The 18,069-nt window shown below is 48.6% G+C and overlaps 1 protein-coding gene across 6 annotated transcripts in view; it reads left to right on the top strand.

Annotated features, from left to right (window-relative positions):
• The window catches only part of CIC (capicua transcriptional repressor), a 51,006-nt gene that overhangs the window by 23,215 nt on the left and 9,722 nt on the right, over positions 1-18,069 (top strand). For 4 of the 6 annotated variants that reach the window (XM_087971094.1, XM_087971097.1, XM_087971093.1 and 1 more), the window contains exons 3-15: positions 3,189-3,338; positions 3,551-3,770; positions 4,277-4,406; positions 4,629-4,811; positions 5,465-5,624; positions 5,713-5,894; positions 6,723-6,942; positions 9,132-9,232; positions 10,028-11,297; positions 13,498-13,718; positions 15,964-16,133; positions 16,407-16,576; positions 16,722-16,994. In XM_087971094.1, coding sequence (XP_087827220.1) covers positions 3,189-3,338; positions 3,551-3,770; positions 4,277-4,406; positions 4,629-4,811; positions 5,465-5,624; positions 5,713-5,894; positions 6,723-6,942; positions 9,132-9,232; positions 10,028-11,297; positions 13,498-13,718; positions 15,964-16,133; positions 16,407-16,576; positions 16,722-16,994 — 3,450 coding nt within the window. The remainder of the gene's footprint in view (positions 1-3,188; positions 3,339-3,550; positions 3,771-4,276; positions 4,407-4,628; positions 4,812-5,464; positions 5,625-5,712; positions 5,895-6,722; positions 6,943-9,131; positions 9,233-10,027; positions 11,298-13,497; positions 13,719-15,963; positions 16,134-16,406; positions 16,577-16,721; positions 16,995-18,069) is intronic. The other 2 variants (XM_087971099.1, XM_087971098.1) reach the window with 1 other exon arrangement.

Raw genomic sequence — 18,069 nt, 5'->3', positions numbered from 1 at the left:
ATTGTTGCTGTCCCGGGATGGATGGTGGGATCCTGTTACCCAGAAATTTCCCAGATGGAACTTTTTTTGTTTTAGAGTGGAGATGTGATTGATTCAGAGAAGTTATTAAGTTCCAGTGGGTCGGGATGCTGTTAAAAGCGCGTTGGGTGAACTAAAGTGACAGTTCTGTTTGTGCACATGGCCATTCATAGTCTGTCCTCGTGGATGTGATGCGAAGTGGCAGGACAAGGCCAGCGCAAAGGCACACAGTACGTTTCCTTTTGATTTTGTGCAGTTCGTTTACATGCGGGTATTAGATATTGTTTCTTTATGGAAGCAAACGTGTCCATAGGTTGCAGGATATAGTTAACGGCTATATAATTTGTGACACGAGTGGGATTTAAGTCCACCTTTTCAGACCATTGCTTGGTGTGAAGACAGCATTTCGGGCAGTTCCAGGTGACCAGATGTAGAAGAGCTTGTTTATTGTACACCAGGACTCTTAAATTCAACTTGTATGGCTTCAGTCTGGTCCTGTATGCAGTATTTATTTATTTTTGTCACGTGTTTTGATGGTTTTTCTTCACTTGATTGTGGCTTCACAAGCTGAATCTTAATACTTTGCTTGGGGTGGGTAGTGCTAGGACGGCTGGTAGCCTCTGGCTGTTACATTTAAGATCCTTGTTTTCTGGTGGTGGTGGGGTCTTAATGTTTCTCATCCTTGTTTCTACTCTCCTCCTTCCTTCTTTCCCCTCCCTCCCCCGTAATCCTTCTTCCTCCTGCATAGGGATGTGGTCACCAGCGGAGGACAGGAAGCGACTGAGCCAGCGCTTCCCGGCAGAGTCCGACCACGATGCACTCAGTGCTTTTAATAATTGAGTTAACTTTACATGCAAGTGCAGGGGGGGAGGGTGGGAAAGCAGTGTAGCTGATCCATTAGGGACTACGAGGAAGGGAAGAGGAATGATGGGAAAAGAGGTATTTTTTTCGGTAGGCGTCTCCTGTTGGAGCAGGTCTGCTTCTTCTTCTCTGGGAGCAAAGTCAAGCCCTCTCCCCCATCCCCCACCCCAAATTTAATCACTAAAGGCAAAGTTTTAGTTTTCAGCAAGTACTTAAAAAGGGTTTGAAACCCCCCCCAAACAAATTACAGACTCAATCTGTAGCAAAGGTGATCTAAGCCCCTTCAGCGATCACGCTGGTGTGTCTCAATTCCTGGCAGCAGCAGAAATTCAGAAATCTGGAAATCTGCCCCATTATCTCTTTCCTGATCTTTTGAATGGAGATGCCAGAGACTGAACCTGTGCCTTTACACATGCAAAGTAGTTTGGGTTCCTTTCCTAACCTTCCCAGTTGCTGAAATGCTAAGGACAGAGATGATGTTGTTAACCCTTCCAACACTCCCTTTTACGACCCCGTGATCCCTAACCCTTTGACACTATTCCTCTTTTTCTTTTTTGTAGTCATTCGGTCATTTGTGCCCAATTGGAAATCTCTGGGAACTGGACACCCTTCACTCCCTAGACCAGGGATCTCCAACCTTGGCAACTTTCAGACTTGTGGACTTTTCTGGCTGAGGAACTCTGGGAGTTGAAGTCCACAAGTCTGAAAGTTGCCACGGTTGGAGACCCCTGCCCTAGACTGTGGCTAAAACTGGATTGTTTCAGGGTTGCCTAATCTTCTTTACCCAGCTCTGGATGTTCCTTGCAGTGTGGTGTTATCCTGCCATGGAATGACTGATACCAGTTGTGGCTCCTGCCCATCATACAGAATCCTCTTATTGCTCTTGATGATTGGCATCAATAGGGCTGAACTGCAAAGGCCTCACTACAATCCGTGTTGGGTTCAGGGTTGTTGTTGTTGCTGTTGTTTTTGTAAACGTGGTCTCTCACCAGGATGCGAAACTCTGGTCTGTTCACACCTGTTGCTGCATTAAGCCGTAGTTTCACAGTTATAGTACAGCTTAACCCACGCCGTAGGACCCAATGGAGCCCAAAGTTTCTGTTGTTAAGTGAAACATTTATTAAGTGAGTTTTTGCCCCCGCCCTCCCCATTTTACAACCTTCCTAGCCGCAACTGTTGAGTGAATCCCTCCCATTGTTAACTTAGTAACACGGTTGTTGCATAAATCTGGCTTCCCACTTTGACTTTGGTTGTGCAAAGATCGCCAAAAAGGGGAATCCTGGGAACCCGGGACCCAGCCACGGTCATAAATATGAACCAGTGGCCAAAGCATCTTGAGTTTCGATCACGTGATCCCGGAAATGCTGCAAAGGCGGTAGCTGGGAAAAATGGGCACAAGGGCCGTTGTAACTCTGAATGGTTGTAAGTCTGTATTGACAAGGGAATGCCGCTTATTGGCAATTGGAGGTTGTGAAATGTAGTCTGAGGGTGTTGTAATGTGTGTGTGTGTGTGTGTGTGTGTGTGTGTGTGTATTCAGGCCTGCCTTATTTGTCCCTTTGTGTTGGCCTTTTCCTTCCTTTCAGAAGGTAGTATTGATAAGGGGGGGGCAGCAGGAAGTGATGGGGAGGGCAGGAGACTGGCAAGTGCACCCCCACATTCTTCGTTTCGGCTCTAAATTGCCTGCCAGGAGGAACCGACCCTCCTCGAATCCCCTCTATAGAGCCGGGGTCCGTGTTTGGGCTACCTCTGCCCTGCCCCTCTGGAGAGCTGCGGAGGATGCTCCCAAGCTTTCTAGCTGGGTGGAAGCCAAACGGGCTTGGCTGCCCCAAGTGAGCGTGGGAGACTGAGCAAGCGGGGCCCCTCAGCCTCTCCCTCCCCTTCCCCTCCTGCAGCTGTAAAATTCCTTTGCCTGGCTTCCAGCTGGGAAGGGCGGAGGACGACGACGGCCATGGTTTTTTTTGCTTCCTGGCAGGCGGAGAAGAAAATCTCCCCCTGGGCCCCTTGGGGGGGGGGGATTCAAGTGACTAACCAGTGATAAGGCATGGCACAAACCGTGACTCCTAGGACCGAAAACTGTAGAGGAAAAACAAGGCACCTCTGCCAGGGAAAGGGAGGGAAGTTTTAAAGGGAAGGGAGAGCAGCGTAGTCCCTAGTAACCCAACTCTCGTCAGTTCTGGGCTCCTGTTCTTGCCATGCTCTGTTGTTGTTGTTGTTGTTTTCTTTTTCTTCAAATTACTGGACTGATGAAATACTTTTTTGTGTGTTTGTGTGTGTCAATTTCCACCCCCCCCTCCCCACCTCCTTCCAGTGTGGACAAATGTGGAGCCTCGATCTGTGGCCGTGTTCCCATGGCACTCACTAGTGCCCTTCCTGGCTCCCAGCCAACCAGATTCCTCCGTGCAGCCCAGTGAAGGCCAGCAGCCTGTCAGTCATCCGTCCACATCCAATCAGAACAAAGGTAAGGTGGGCCAAGGGGGGGGGGGGAAGAAAAAAGAAAGCGCACGCACAGATTTCCCGCTAAAGTCTCTGGGTAGGAGAACCGTCAGCTGGAGAGACTCTCTGGGAGCGAAGGGAGGCCTTTGCACAAACCAGTAAGGCAAGTTTGCGATACCCCTAACCCTGTGGAAACAGCCCCCCCCCCATTCCATCCTTGGCCTTTGATGTTATCAGAACCCCCCGAATCGGCTGCGGTGGCCCACGAACTCCCCGGGTTCTCTTCAGAGGCCGAGAGTGCAGGGAGGCCGACCCCCTCGCACCCTGACAGTCCCACTCCAGTTGCCCAACCTCCTACGGGGATTCCAGCAGGAAGCGGAGTTCCGTCTCAGCACGAGGATGACCTCCCATTGCACCCGCGCCTGGACAGCGAGACGGAGAGCGACCATGACGATGCGTGAGTACCCCGGTTTTGGGGTTGTTCTATCTCTCCTTAGGCCGCTCGGACGACCAACCCTTTGTAGCTGCACTTCCTCCTGTTCGATTTGGGCAGCCTTTTTGCCCGGTTCGTGTTTTGCACTGTGATCCTTTGCCACCGGATTCCGGGAGGGCTTGCTGGCTGTGCTTTGAAGCATAGTGGGAATTGGACGTGCAGCTGGAGGAAACCCCTTGAGGGAATGAAATTGAGCAGCAGCCGGGAGAGGAAACCTTGGGAAGGAACCCAGAGGGAAATAGAAGCAGGAGTGAATGGAGGGTGTGGTTAAAAAAAAACCCCAGATGCCGGTTGCCACAGAGAGATTGACCCCTCCCCCTTCCTCTGTGTGTTTGTGGGAGGGAGGGGAGGGAAGGGAAGGGAAGGATGTGGTGCCCAGAAGTGTTGAAGACTGCTGGGAGGTCTCTGGGATAGGTGGCTGAAAATGGGTGTGCTGCCTTTGGGCCTTCACCTGACGTTTTCCTACCTAGGTTCCTATCCATTTCATCTTCTGAGATCTCGATCCCGCTACTGCCAGGCAAACGGCGCACCCAGTCCCTGAGCGCACTGCCGAAAGAGCGTGATTCCTCTTCCGAGAAGGATGGTCGCAGTCCAAACAAGGTGGGTGGGGGAGGGGCTTTCTTCTTTTCCTTCCCCTTTCCATCTCTTTAACCCACCTGCTTTGTAGGGAGTATTCCAGGGGGTAGTGGTGGAAAGAGTCTTCGGTCACCCTTTGCTTTTACTTGCGAAAACGTTCTACCCAAATTCATTTTGTCTGCCTTGGGGTAACGTAACTGTGGCTTTTTTTTCCCTACATTCCCTCCTCTCTTCTTTTTTTGGTAGAGAGAAAAGGATCACATTCGGCGGCCCATGAATGCTTTCATGATCTTCAGTAAGCGACACCGGGCCCTGGTGCACCAGCGGCACCCCAACCAAGACAACCGCACCGTCAGCAAGATCCTGGGCGAGTGGTGGTACGCTCTGGGGCCCAAGGAGAAGCAGAAGTACCACGACTTGGCCTTCCAGGTACAGCCTCCTACAGAGCCTTGGTCAGAAAGGGGAGATCAAAGGTCCGAGCTCTGTTCAGGGCGTGCCACTGCCTTACTAGCTCAGCTGGCACGGCTGGCATAATTAAGGGTCAGCGTTGTCCAGTATTCTGCCTCTGAGTAGTGTGACTACAGCCTGTTTCCAAGTAAGGGAGGAAATTTGATGACAGCTCAGAATGAATGAATCATCCAGTATGGGCATTTCAGTTCCCAGAAAATCCTGTCTTTTGTGCCATTTTAAAAGATGAGTTTTTTATCTCCGAGGGCAACCACGAGATGAGAGTGTAGATGAAACTTAAGTGAAATCTCAGAATTGGCCAGAGAATATCTCCGACGTTGGCCAGCAGGCTTTCATTGTCTTAAGAAAGATTTAGATAGGAAACTGGCTTCAAACTGGGTGAAGCTGTGCAGATTGATGGGAATTATGCAGATACGGATGTACAGAGATTGTGGTTTCACAACGGTTGAGAATCTTCCACAGTGTGGAATCTTTGCAGCTGGAGCAATGACTGGTTCCAGCTTAGCCCTCAACATCTGGAATCTCTCTGCTTGCAGTCTCTCTCATTCTCTCCCATCTTCCTCTCGCTCCTCATTGTTTTCTTCTCTCATCTTCTCCCCAACCCCACCCCCAAGGTGAAAGAAGCCCATTTTAAAGCACACCCCGACTGGAAGTGGTGTAACAAAGATCGGAAGAAGTCTAGTTCGGATATAAAATCTGCTGGGCCAGGGGGTTGCCCCAAGGAGATGCGTGAACGTAGCATGTCAGAGACAGGTACTGCTATTTTACCTGGAGGTGAGCTATATATATGCCACCAGCTGTTCCCTGGTGGGGCTCCTCTGGACTTTTCTTACTTTCCCCCCTCTTCCTTTCCCCCCATCAGTTGCTTCTGAAATGCTGTTGGGCCCAGACGTCAAGGCAGGTGTCATGGGATCTGGGCATTGCCACGGGGAGCGAATCCTGCCCTCAGCGTCTGATGCCCAGCGTCCACGGGCCTTTTCCCACAGCGGTGTGCATGGCATGGACAGTGACCGGGACAACCAGGTGTTGCAAGAGCTTACACAGGTAATACGTCTTCACAAGGAACCACAGGGCAGTGGGAATCGAAGAAGCTTATGGGGTGGTTGGGTTGTGCTTGCCCTAAGAATTCAGGACGCCACTGAGGGTAATGTTGCTGTTTGCAAACACTGTGACTTCTCTTATGTCCAAGGTGGGAAAATATTTGGTGGCCACAGCAAAGTCTCATAAGTTTTTGGAAGTTGTGAGATCGACGGTGGAACAATGACACAAAGAAAGTGGAGCTACACTATACATACATGTGAAGTTGAGATTTATTTCCTAGATATTATAGACCGGCCTAGGCTTCTCATTGATTAAACCTAACATGATTGGAGAGTTTTCTGAAGATTCAGGGATGCAGGCTATCTTGGAATGTCAGGTTGTCCATCACGATTTAATTTATATCCCTCTGTGGTCACCCATTGTGGCCTCTCTCCTTCATTCCCCCCACCCCCCACTCATTCTCAAACACATACACGTAACCTGAAATGGCAGAGCGCAGCATGAAGTCAGTACACTAGACAATACAAAAAACTTCTTGGAAAGGTGGAGCTTCTAACTCCTTAAGGTCATTTGCTCAAGGGCACTTTTTCGGTTCCTTGGAGTGCCTTCAGCCAGTTCTGGTCGGAGCAACTAGTCTTGAAGGGCCTCAGGTGCCAAGCCATGACCAAGAACTTGAATTGTACCTGGAAACGAATTGGAAACTCTTTACAGGGCTTGGCAAATCGGTGTGCCCAGTGCAAAAAAAAACCTCCCCCCCAAAATGTTGTCTTCACCGACCATTAGAAGTTGCCTCTCCATGTCTTTTAACAGTTGACTCTCTTATTCTTTCAGATTTGCTCGGGACAGTCTCCGTATGCCAGCGGGAAGGGTCAATATGGGGGGCTGGGCCCCTCAGGGTCCCCCTTCGCAACCCCAGGCGAGGGTCCCCGCCATTCCCTGCACCCACATTCCTCCCGTGCCTCTCGTTCTCAACGCACAACCAGTGAAGACATGACCAGCGACGAGGAACGCATGGTGATCTGTGAGGAGGAAGGGGACGATGACGTCATTGGTGAGGACCACATGCTCGAACGGCTCTGGACTTTTTACAGCAGAAGTCGGATGGCTTTCTCCGGCAGGCCAAGGAGAGTTTTCCAGGAACAAACAGAAGCCAGGGACATTTTGAGAGAGGTTTTCAATCGTTTTAAGAAATATGCCTTCAATCTATCTATCTATCTATCTATCTATCTATCTATCTATCTATCTATCTATCTATCATCTATCTATCTATCTATCTATTTAATCTATTTAATCTATTTAATCTATCTATTTAATCTATATATCTATATATATTTATTTATTTTAAGGTGTATTTCTTAAAATGATTGTATGTGTATATATAGATAGATATGGATATAAAAAAGCGAAAGACCATTCACGAAATCTCCAGAACTGTACAAAATCTCCAGCACTGTAAAGCGTACAAACTTGAAATTTGGCACGAATCTTCCTCTTGGCTTTTAGTTTCTCACTAAGAAAGGATTTTTTGAAATGACCATCAGCATTAGTATTACGTGTATTATTATTATTAACACGCTCTGATGCTAAGGAGTTCTACTCCCCCTCCCCACCTGAAAAGAAATCTGTTCCAAATGCAAAACACAAGCAGAGGAGAGGAGTTTCCGTTTCCGTTTTAGTTTCATAGCACCAAGCAGCTTTAGAATACCAATGGATGGTGGTAGGCAGAGGCAGAAAATCTCCCTCCCCCTTATTTTCCTCCCCAAAACTAAGCCCGACCATTGAACGAACTGTTGTAAGTTGAGGACTATCTGTATTATGAACAGCTGGTTTCTGAAATTTTGCTCTCTATAGAAGGTAAAAATTTAACTGCCAAGTAGAGACATACATAGGATGAGATAAGTGAGAGGTGTGAAATAAATACATGTGGCTAGAAGATGTTAGCCCATCTTGGACTGCCTTGACTACATAATCTGACATTTATCAAACGATAACTAGAAATTAAAAGGTGCTTCTTTTTTTAGCAGCAAGATCCTCTCTGAGGAACATTTTCATCTTGTTAAATATTGACCCAAGCTTAATTCCAGACTCTAATGCATGAGCCACTTTCCTTTAAAATAGCTGGGATTTTCAAACGTTTTTCTTGAGCAACTTTTTAACAGCTGGCGGAATAAAACATAATAACCAGATTCCCTTACGTGGAATCTGTTACAGGAAATAGAAATTGGATATAAGGCAGTACCTATTTCCTTTATGAAAAAGAAAAAATAAGTGGTTCGGCAGAAGTGAAAATATTTTTTGTGGAGAAAATCCCAAAGTTCAGTCACTATATGCCACGAAATCCTGAAGAATCTTTTGCTTACAGATGCAGGAAACAATGAGCTGTGCACCAGGGCTCAGGTTGTGTGAAAGCAATAAGAACGGGAGAACCCACAATTCCTGCTTGAAGAAGATCTGGTTGTATTCTCAGTAATCTTGATAATGATGGATCTGAATGACCTGTCCCAAAAGTGTTTCCTCCCCCCGCCACAAAAGGCAGCTAGACTTTCTTAGAGTGATAGAATTGGAAGGGACCTTGGAGGTCTTGTAGTCCAACCCCTTCCTCAAGCAGGAAACACTACCATTTCAGACTAGCGGCTGTCTAGCCTCTTCTTAAAAGCTTCCAGTGATGTTCTTGTTGTTTTTTTCCTTGAAGATGTTTTGTTTCTCATCCAAGATGGTGGATTTATATTCCTTGCAGTCATCTGGTTGTTGAAGAAAAAAAATAAATCAAAAAGTTTGCCTTTTGAAAAGAACACCTTTGGGATAACCATGACCTGGATGACTGAGAATCTCCATCGGTGTCTGCATGCATTGTTTCAGAGCTAGGCGGTGGCCAGTTAGGAACCAGGCGTTTCTGCCTACCATCTTGCTTCTCTGCCTTTACAGTGGTTTCTTGTGCCATAGTGATTTGCTGACTGTCGACTTCATTTCCTTAGTTCTTTGAGTACTCAGCTGAGCTGAATTCCCCTTCTAAGATTTCTAATAGGTGCACTGGGACACTCAGGCTTCCCTCCCAAATCCCTGTTGTACTGAGCTTGCTTTTGCAGTCAGCGTATCTGCAGTAACACGATCTCCTGGCGGCCACCCTCTCTGCCTCTCCTCCTGGAGAGTTTTCATAGGGGAAGCGAGATGGGGGAGACAGGATCTTGCTGACTCGTTGCTTTCCTCCTGCAGCTGAAGACGGGTTCAATCCGCCTGCAGCTGAAGACGGGTTCAATCCGCCTGACGTCGACTTGAAGTGCAAAGAACGAGTGACGGACAGCGATAGCGAAGGATCGTTAGGGGATGAACCTGACAGCAAGGTGTGTGAGTAGCAAGAGGCTGGTTAGCACAAAAGCTTTTTTAAGTAGAGAAATTTGTCCCGCTCTCTGCCCACCTAGCAGTTTGAAAGCACGCAAATGCAAGTAGATAAATAGGTATCCACTTCGGTGGGAAAATAACAGGGACGTGAAAGGAGCCTCCTCGGGTATCCCTAGGGCAATGGTGATGCCGCCAGCTAATCCTTCCAACCCGGAAGCGCCTCGGGAGATGCTCCCCACGTGAATGTTGTAGTAGTAGTACGGTAGTAGCAGCACCAGCAGCAGCAGTAGGAATAGTAAAACAGAAATTGTGGGGGGAGCACAACTAAGTGGCATGAAAAGACCATTCTGACTTGGGAGTTCTTTGTGAGCCCCTGTATATCATGTTTGGGAACATTCACCTTACATTAACTTACGTGCCCGTTCTTATGCACCTGATAGATTGAAGCTGGAGAAAGTCTCAATTCATCTCGATAGTAATAGCACTTATATTTGACTTATATGCCGCTTCACAGTGCTTTACAGCCCTCTCTAAGCGGTTTTGCAGAGCCAGCCTATGGCCCTCAGCAATCTGGGCCCTCATTTTACCGACCTCGGAAGGACGGGAGGCTGAGTCAAATTGAGCCCAGTCAGTATCGAACTGCCAGCAGCTGGCAGTCAGCAGAAATTAGCCTGCTACACTGCACTCCAACCACTGCGCCACCACGGCTGTTGATGAGACTTGAACCGGGACTGGATCAGTTTCAAGGCTGCTCTTTCCCCGGGGCTGTTTTTAAGAGCGTTCCCCTTTGCTTGCAGGACTTTGGACGGAAGCTCTTCGCCCCGGTGATCCGGTCAGCAGCCCTGCCTCCTTCTTCTGCCGCCTTTGCCCCATGTCGCCCACCACCTCCTCTGGACTTGGAGCCGCCCCCACCGCCCCCACCTCCCCCTCACAGTCACGAGGAGCAGCCCCCACCTAAACCTTACAGTTCCTTCCAGATGTCCCCCAGCCCCTTCAAGACCCAAGAGCCGCACGGAGCTCTCCGTCCCCACAACCCCCCAGCCAAGCGGTTGGAGGCCCGCTTTGACCCAGCCGCTGCCCCCTACAGGCGGAAGAGAGTGGACAGCGCGGGCAGTTCCCAGGGCCCTCCTGAAGCCGGAACGGCTCCCCCCTCTATCCCCGCCCATTCCGTCATCTCTTCGCCCAGTGGAGCGGTGCAGACTGTGGTGCTGCCGGATTCGACCCGCTTGTCCACTGGCACCGTGCTGGTGACCGCCCCATCTCTCAGCGCCCCAAACATGGGGGTGATCGGCTACAGCGGATCGCCCAGCTTGGTCCGGATGGCATCCACCGTGGTCACCAACGTGGTCAAGCCGGTTAGCAGCACTCCTGTACCTATCGCCAGCAAACCTTTCCTACGCGGAACGGGGGACCCGCTGCCGCTGGTCAGCCCCCCGCCTCCCGACGGCGGTGCGAAGCCCGAAGGGATTTCTGTCAGCCGACTCGGCTTGCTCTACGCCGACAAAAAGACTCCACAGACCTCTGCCGTGGCTGGGATCCAAGCCACCTCTCCTCACTTAGTAGCTGGGCCGCTTCTTGGCCAAGGCTTGGCTGCCGTAGGGAAGTGCCCCCCGGCCCAAGGAAGCGTCGTGACCAACCTCCTGGTAGGAACCCAAGGTTACAGCCAAGCCAGCGGTGCCGGAGGAGCTGGCGTCCCCGTGACTGTTTTGCCCCCTGGGGCCATTGCCCAGCAGCCTTCTGTCCAGTTCATCACTCAGAATCCCACCGGACAGAACGGGCCGGTGCCCCTTAGCATCCTGCAGCCGCAAGGTATTTTTTCGGGCGCAGCAGGAAAGGCCGGGAGCATCACTCAGGTTCAGTACATCCTGCCTACGTTGCCTCAGCAACTTCAGGTAACCGGGGGGAAGATTCCAGCAGCCACAGGTACTCCTGCAGCCGCCAGCATTCACTTCACTCTGCCTCCCCCCAATGGAAAAGTTATCGCTGCCCCACAAGCCATCCCCATCATCCAGCCCGCCCCAGGAAGCAACGGCAACAGCGTTACCGTCATGTCCTCGGCACCCAAAGGTAAGCGTTAAGACCACCGGGGTCCAATCTCTGTAACATTTCAGTCTTGAGTTCAAATTCCCCAGCCAGCCAAGCAGGAGTGTCCAACCTGGCAACTCTTAAGACTTGTGGACTTCAATTCCTAGAATTCCCCAGCCAGCTTGGCTGGCTGGGGAATTCTGGGAGTTGAAGTCCACGGGTGTTAAGTTGCCATGGTTGGACAACCCTTGAATATTCTTGACCTTTTCATGGAACGAAACCTTGGCCAACTTTTCTTAAGGACTAGAACAATCCCCCTGGGCCATCGTTTCAGAGATATTTCCTTATTTACACAGAGAAAAAGAATGACCAAGGGCAAAAATGAGGGCCAGAGCAGTTTCCAACTTTAAGTAAATTTGACTACTGTTGACGTCCAGTCTAGACCGGTCCGGTCTATCTGGCCTCCAGAAGATTAAGGCAGGACTGGTTTACTGATCTCTAGCAGATAAAGATATAGCGGATAAAGGCGCTTGTTAGTTAACAAGTTGGATACCAAATGAAGGGTTGGTCTACTCACCCTTTGGAGGACTTGGGCAGGTCCAGTCTATGAAAGGCCGAGGCAGCAGTAACAAAGCCAACCCAAGTCTGCCAAATTTCCAATTCCATGGAAATTAATGGCTCCTGGATTTTGAATTATGTTGTGTAAGTTAGTTCATTTAGAGTGGTGCAGTGGCCTAGAGGTGGAATTCTCACCTCGCAATCAGGAGGCTGTGAGTTCGATCCTAGGTAGGGGCAGATATTTATCTCTCTCTGGGCACAATGAGAATTATATCTGCTGAACAAAAACTCCGCATTGGCAACGGGAAGGGCATCCAGCCACTAAAAAAAAAACATTCTGCTTGCTCCGTTCAGTTGCCCTGACTCCACCCCATAAGGGATTATGGGGTTGTTAAAAGAGGATGATGGTGTCAGTTAGCTCAGTGATCCCCAACCTTTTTTATGCCGCGGCCTGGTACCGGCATCAGCTGGGCGCCGCCATCTTTTTTTGATGAAAAAGTGCTTCCGGTGACCACCGGAAGCACTTTTTCATCAAAAGATGCGGCGCCAGCGCTTCGGTGAGCTTTTCCGGGTAGAACCCGGAAAAGCTCACTGAAACGCTAGCGCTACCATCTTTTGATGAAAAAGTGCTTCCGGTGAGCTTTCTACCCGGAAAAGCTCACCGGAAGCACTTTTTCATCAAAAAGATGGCGGCCCCAGCAACCAGCGGCCCGGTAGGACTTGTTCCGCGGACGTACCGGTCCGCGGACCGGTGGTTGGGGACCCCTGAGTTAGCTCATTTGAGGAACCCCGTTGGATAAAGCTAAGCAGATATGGGGATACAGGTAAAGCATTTGTTTAGTGAACATCTGAAGTTACAACAGCACTAAAAAAAAAAAAAGAGGCTTATGAGTTTGTCACACTACCGTTGCAGGCTTCCCTGTGGACACCTGATCAGGATTCAGACCCTTGGCAACTGACTCACGTTTATGACGGTTGCAGTGTCCCAGGGGTCATGCGATCGATCCCCTTTTGCAACTTTGCAAAAGTCCATTGGGGATGCCCAATTCACTTAACAACGGTGTTACTAATTTCACTGCAGTTAAGTGTGGCAAGAAAGGTTGTAAAATGGGGCAGAATTCCCTTAACAAACACCTTGCTTATTAGCCACAGGAATTTTGAGCTCAATTGTGGTGGTCAAGTCAAGGATTCCCTTGAAATTGTAAGTTGAGGGTTATGCCTATGCAACTGTAGCCTCATCCATCATTTCAGCTGCAATTACATAATGGGGGGGGGGGGGGTTCATGGGCCAGATGTTCCAGTGAGAGTTCTTTGACCTGGGCGGCCTCCACCGAAAGTTGCTCACGGAGTTACTTCCAAGCAAAATATTTTAGTGCTTTGAACTCTTGAAGGCTGTGAAACGACTTCGTTCTGCCGGCTCTTTTAGTTCTTTTGCTTTGCGGTGTTCATCATGGGATTAGCTTTTTTTATTTTGGTGGGGGAGGGGTGTATTGTTTTTAACTGTCTTATTTTTAAAATAGTTTCACGTCTTTACACTGGTATCCTGCCCAGAGTGCAAATTGGAGTGTGTTAAAAGAAAAAAAAAACCAGTAAAATAAATACGCTTCTTCCTCTCCCTCCCTCTCTCCTCTCTCTCCCCCTCTCTCTCTCTCTCTCTCTTTCCCCCTCCCCCTTCTCCCCACAGTCCAGTCCGTGTCCCCTGTGCAGGCGCCATCTCCCAGCAATTCAGCCCACCTTGTGTCTGGGCAGGTGATGCCCCCCGCAGGGCTACAAGTGCAAGGCAAAGTCTTGGTGCCTATGGCAGCCTCCCAGGTGACAGTAAGGACCACCTCAGCCGCCCAGCTGCCTCTGGTTACTCAACCTTTCTCTGTCCCAGTGCAAAATGGAAGTCAGCCAGCCAGCAAGGTCAGTATCTGCAGAACAGGATGAGGTAAGGAGGGAGAAGAGACAGGGTGGAAGAAAGCGGGAGTGATGAGTTGTTGAAATTCATTGTTGGAATGTATTTCTATGCAACAACTACCGTAGTGTTCAGCCAGTAGATGGCAGTGTTTACAGATTTGGATCTGTGATTTATACTCTAAGCTCTTTTGTTCTGAGACAAGTTTCCTGTTTCAGTAAAATAGTTAAGCAGTAAAACACATAGTGACTGTACTCTTTTTTTTTTTTTTTTGCTCTATGGTGCTTTATATAAACAGAATTTCTAACATGAATAAACAGTTTTGCATACTGCATAGTATAGATTTTATGATTGGCAGGAAGTGCAGGATGGGCACCAATTGTTTGTTTTGCTGCATTTTAGACATGTAGTATCTGAAACAGATTCCCTGCCCTAATAGATAGGTGAGTGTCAGATTCGTGAGGGTGATAGACAAGCCATAAGGATGGTGAGGGTTTGGCACAACATCCAGTGAAAGAGAATTTCTCAGTGATAAACATAGAGAACTGTAGCCTCAGAAATATATAGGTAGTCCTCGACTTACAACCATAATTGAGCCTGGAATTAGAGTCCTAGGTCATGGTCATTAAGTGGGCCACCACACAGCTGCACCCATTTACAATTTTTTTTTGCGACAGTCACTAAGCGAACATCATAGTTATTTAACAAGTGCATTTTCCTTAGTAGATGTTTTTTGGCGGAAACCAGAAATAAACACTAGAAACTGGCCAAGAAAAGGTTGAAAATGGCAGTTTTATGACTGTAGGATGCAGCAGACTGTCATAAATGTAAGACAGTTGCCAAGTCACATGACCCAAGGAGTTGCGGCTATCAGAACTTCGAGAATGGGTTGTAAATAACTCTGGAGAGGTCCAGCATAACTTTGGCCGTTGCTGACGGGTTGTTAAGCAAGGACTACCAGTAATTCTCTTAAATTGCAAGGCTGTTTCTGAAAGATTGGGTTTGGGAAAGAGGTTGTGAAGACCAGGGGAAAAGAACATATATATTGCACTCTAAAGGAAAGCATGCTTGGGGCAGAAGGAATCTCATACTGCCTGCTAGCAGCCTATCTGGATAAAGTTTATAATAACACCAGAATACCTCGAATATTTCATACCCTTAAGATATACCTGGGATTGTTCGAATTCTGTTTTTTTTTTTTAATGAGAGTGGGTGTGTGTTTTGTGAGTTAGATATCCATACAAATGTTAAATACCTGTGTACATATTGCACATCTATTCTGCAAAACTGGGGTCTCAGAAAAGAAAAGAGAAAAGAAAAGAAACGTTCAGTCTGCTCCCCAGCCTGGTGTTCTCCAGATGTATCTGCCTGCAGATCTGCAAACATTTGGAGATTTCCCATATGGGGAAAACTGCATTCTTCAGGACTGCTGTTAGAAGTCTTGAGTGCCTCGTTTTGCTTGGTTTCTTTCTTTTTTAAACAACAACCTCTCAGCCTCTGGACTGTGAAAACCAGAGGAAAAAGAGACTTAATAACAAAACCATCCTTTTGGGCCTGTCAAGTTTTGGAGGTTTTGCTTCTCCAAAATGCAATTCTGAAACAGTAAAGTACTTCATATGCCTAAAGGAGCATAGTGAGCCTTGGCGGCGCAGTGGTTAGAAGGCAGTATTGCAGGCCAATTCTGCTGACTGCCAGCTGCCAGCAGTTTGGCAGTTCAATTCTGACCGGCTCGAAAATCGAGCCGATCAAAATCGACACTGCCGAACAGCTGGCAGTTGATGCAGCCTTCCAACCTTCCGAGGTGGGTCAAATGAGGACCCAGATTTTGGAGGACAAGAGGCTGGCTCTGTAAAACCGCTTAGCGGGCTGTAAAGCACTGTGAAGCGGTATAGAAATCTAATTGCTATAGCTATTGTTAAAGAGAACCGCAGTCCCCCTTTGCTGGTGATCACCATTTCCTGCCCACTTGTACTTCCTCTCTCTTCTTCCCTGTTGTAGTAAAGACTGAAACCCTACGTTGTGTCTCATGCAGACTGAGTCATCTGTCTCCAAGTGTATTTGAATACTATGGCTTGCTAAATTTCTTTACCGCAATGGTACAGATTTGGTAAATGACATTGCATCTGGGTCTGGTTTTGCTCCTTTTTTATTTATTTATTTTGCTCCCGGGGACAAAATGTCTCGCCTCCAGCCTAAGGCCTCCTGGTGTTCCTCTTGGCTGCCTGTGCTGATCGAGTCTTTCTGCCCTTTCAGATTATCCAGCTCACTCCAGTGCCAGTTGTCCAGCCTCAGCCCCCTTCCCAGAGCAGCGCCACCTTGGTGCCCCCACTTAGCCCTGCTGCGCTCCAGGGCACCATGGCCACGGCTGTCATTGGTTCCCCGAGCCAGGCCCAGAAAGTCCTGTTGCCCTCCTCCTCCACCAGGTAGGACTTTGAAATGGTTGGTTCTTAAAGGCATGGGGAACATATGTGCCTGTAGCCACTGCCATAAAATAACCCTCTGTCTTTTCTTTCTTTCTTTCTTTCTTTCTTTCTTTCTTTCTTTCTTTCTTTCTTTTCTTTTCTTTTCTTTTCTTTTCTTTTCTTTTCTTTTCTTTTCTTTTCTTTTCTTTTCTTTTCTTTTCTTTTCTTTTCTTTTCTTTTCTTTTCTTTTCTTTTCTTTCTTTCCTGTCTCCCTCCCTCCGTCTTTGTCTCCAGGATCACCTATGTGCAGTCAGCAGCAGGACATGCTCTCTCCCTGGGCACCTCAACTTCTCATTCTCAACCCAGCATCCCCCCGGCTGCTCCTACCACCACCTACGTCCAGTCCCCAGTGGGGCCTGCCCCCATGGCACTGGGTTTCACAGCTATTGGCCCACTTCTCTCGGGTAAGGCCATGGAGGTAGCTGTGGGGCAGGGTGGGGGGCAAGCAAGCAGAATGCCAAGCTTAAAGGCCTGAGGACACAACATCATGGAGAAAACCAACCTCAAAGAATATTGATGTGAAACCTGCATTGGGTCTGTTTCCTTCAGGTCAGAATCCGGTGCTGGCTTCAGGACAAGTGGGGGTGTCCCCACTTCAGAGCCCTCAACTCCCAGTTTCCAGTGCTGGGCAAGGACAGGTCATCACTGCCGTCTACCCCACCCCCACAGGGACCAGTCCTGTCCAGTCCGCCAGTCACAGTGTGGTCTATTCAGTGGCTGCCACGGGCACTACCACGGTCTCCTCTCCCACAGCCATCCTGCCCAAGGGGGGCAGCGCCAGTCAGAGCACTGGGAGTTCCAACCACAGCCTGATTTCCACAGGTATGCGGTGGCTGATGGGCATTGGAGTTGCAAGGGGAAAGCGGGGGGGTGGGAATTGTCTTCTAGAGAGAAAACGGAAGAGGGAACCAAGGCAGGGACTCAAAAAGAACCTGTTTTGAAATCGCAGATAAATCTCTCCTTCAAAATGATGTTCCTCGTTTAGCTTTGCTGGTCACGAAGAAAAGGAAAAAGGATGAAATTCCCTCTTGCGTGGCGTCAATATTTTTGATGCCACGTTGGTTCGGGTTCAGCAGTTGTGATTCGGCTGTTTTCAAGCCAGGCTTGGTGCTCAGTGCTGAGCTAAACCACAAAACAAGATTAGCCGAAATCTTTGTGGCCCAAAGACGGGACACCGAAGCAGATGAATCGTATGATGATCATTTCGGGGGCCTGGTTCGTAGAGCAGGTTCCCACAACCCACCTGGACCAGAAAGCATCCGACCTCATTTTAATTGGACCTAGTCTAGTCCAGCGATAGTTGGATTTTCCTTGCATCTTATTATGACGGGATGAATGCAGATCCACAAGCGGAGTTGAGAAGGGGGAGATTAATTGGGGGAGGGGGGAATAATGGGAAATGGGAGGTGACCGTCTCTTATTACAGGTAGTCCTTGGGTTATAACCATTTAATTTAGCGACCAAAGTTACAACGGCACCGAAGAAACCTATGACCATTTCCCACATGACCATTGTAGCATCCCCCACGGTCACGTGACCAGAATTCAGACTTTTGGTAACTGTCGGGTGTTTATGACGGTTGCCATCTCCTGGGGTCACGGGATCCCCTTTCACAACCTTCTGGCAAGCAAAAAGTCAGTGGGGAAGCCAGATGCACTTAAAACGTATTAGGAACTCCAAGGTTAGCATCACACCAACTCTCAAGTAAACATTGAGCTGCGGTGGCGCAGTGGTTAGAATGCAGTACTTCAGGTGACTTCTGCTGACTGCAGTTTGGCAGTTCAAATCTCACCAGGCTCGAGTCGATTGACAGTGGCAATTAGAGAACAGGAAGAAAAGGACTATTAAAAAAATTGGAATTTATTGTATCAATGCCTAGATAGAAGAGTAAGAAATT

The sequence above is a fragment of the Notechis scutatus genome, chromosome 8, assembly GCF_049901735.1.
Source record: "Notechis scutatus isolate UNSWTSFEM ecotype Mainland chromosome 8, rNotScu1.2, whole genome shotgun sequence".
Classification (NCBI taxonomy): Eukaryota; Metazoa; Chordata; class Lepidosauria; order Squamata; family Elapidae; genus Notechis; species Notechis scutatus.
Note: the sequence above shows the minus strand (reverse complement) of the source record. Positions and strands in the feature narration are given on the sequence as shown.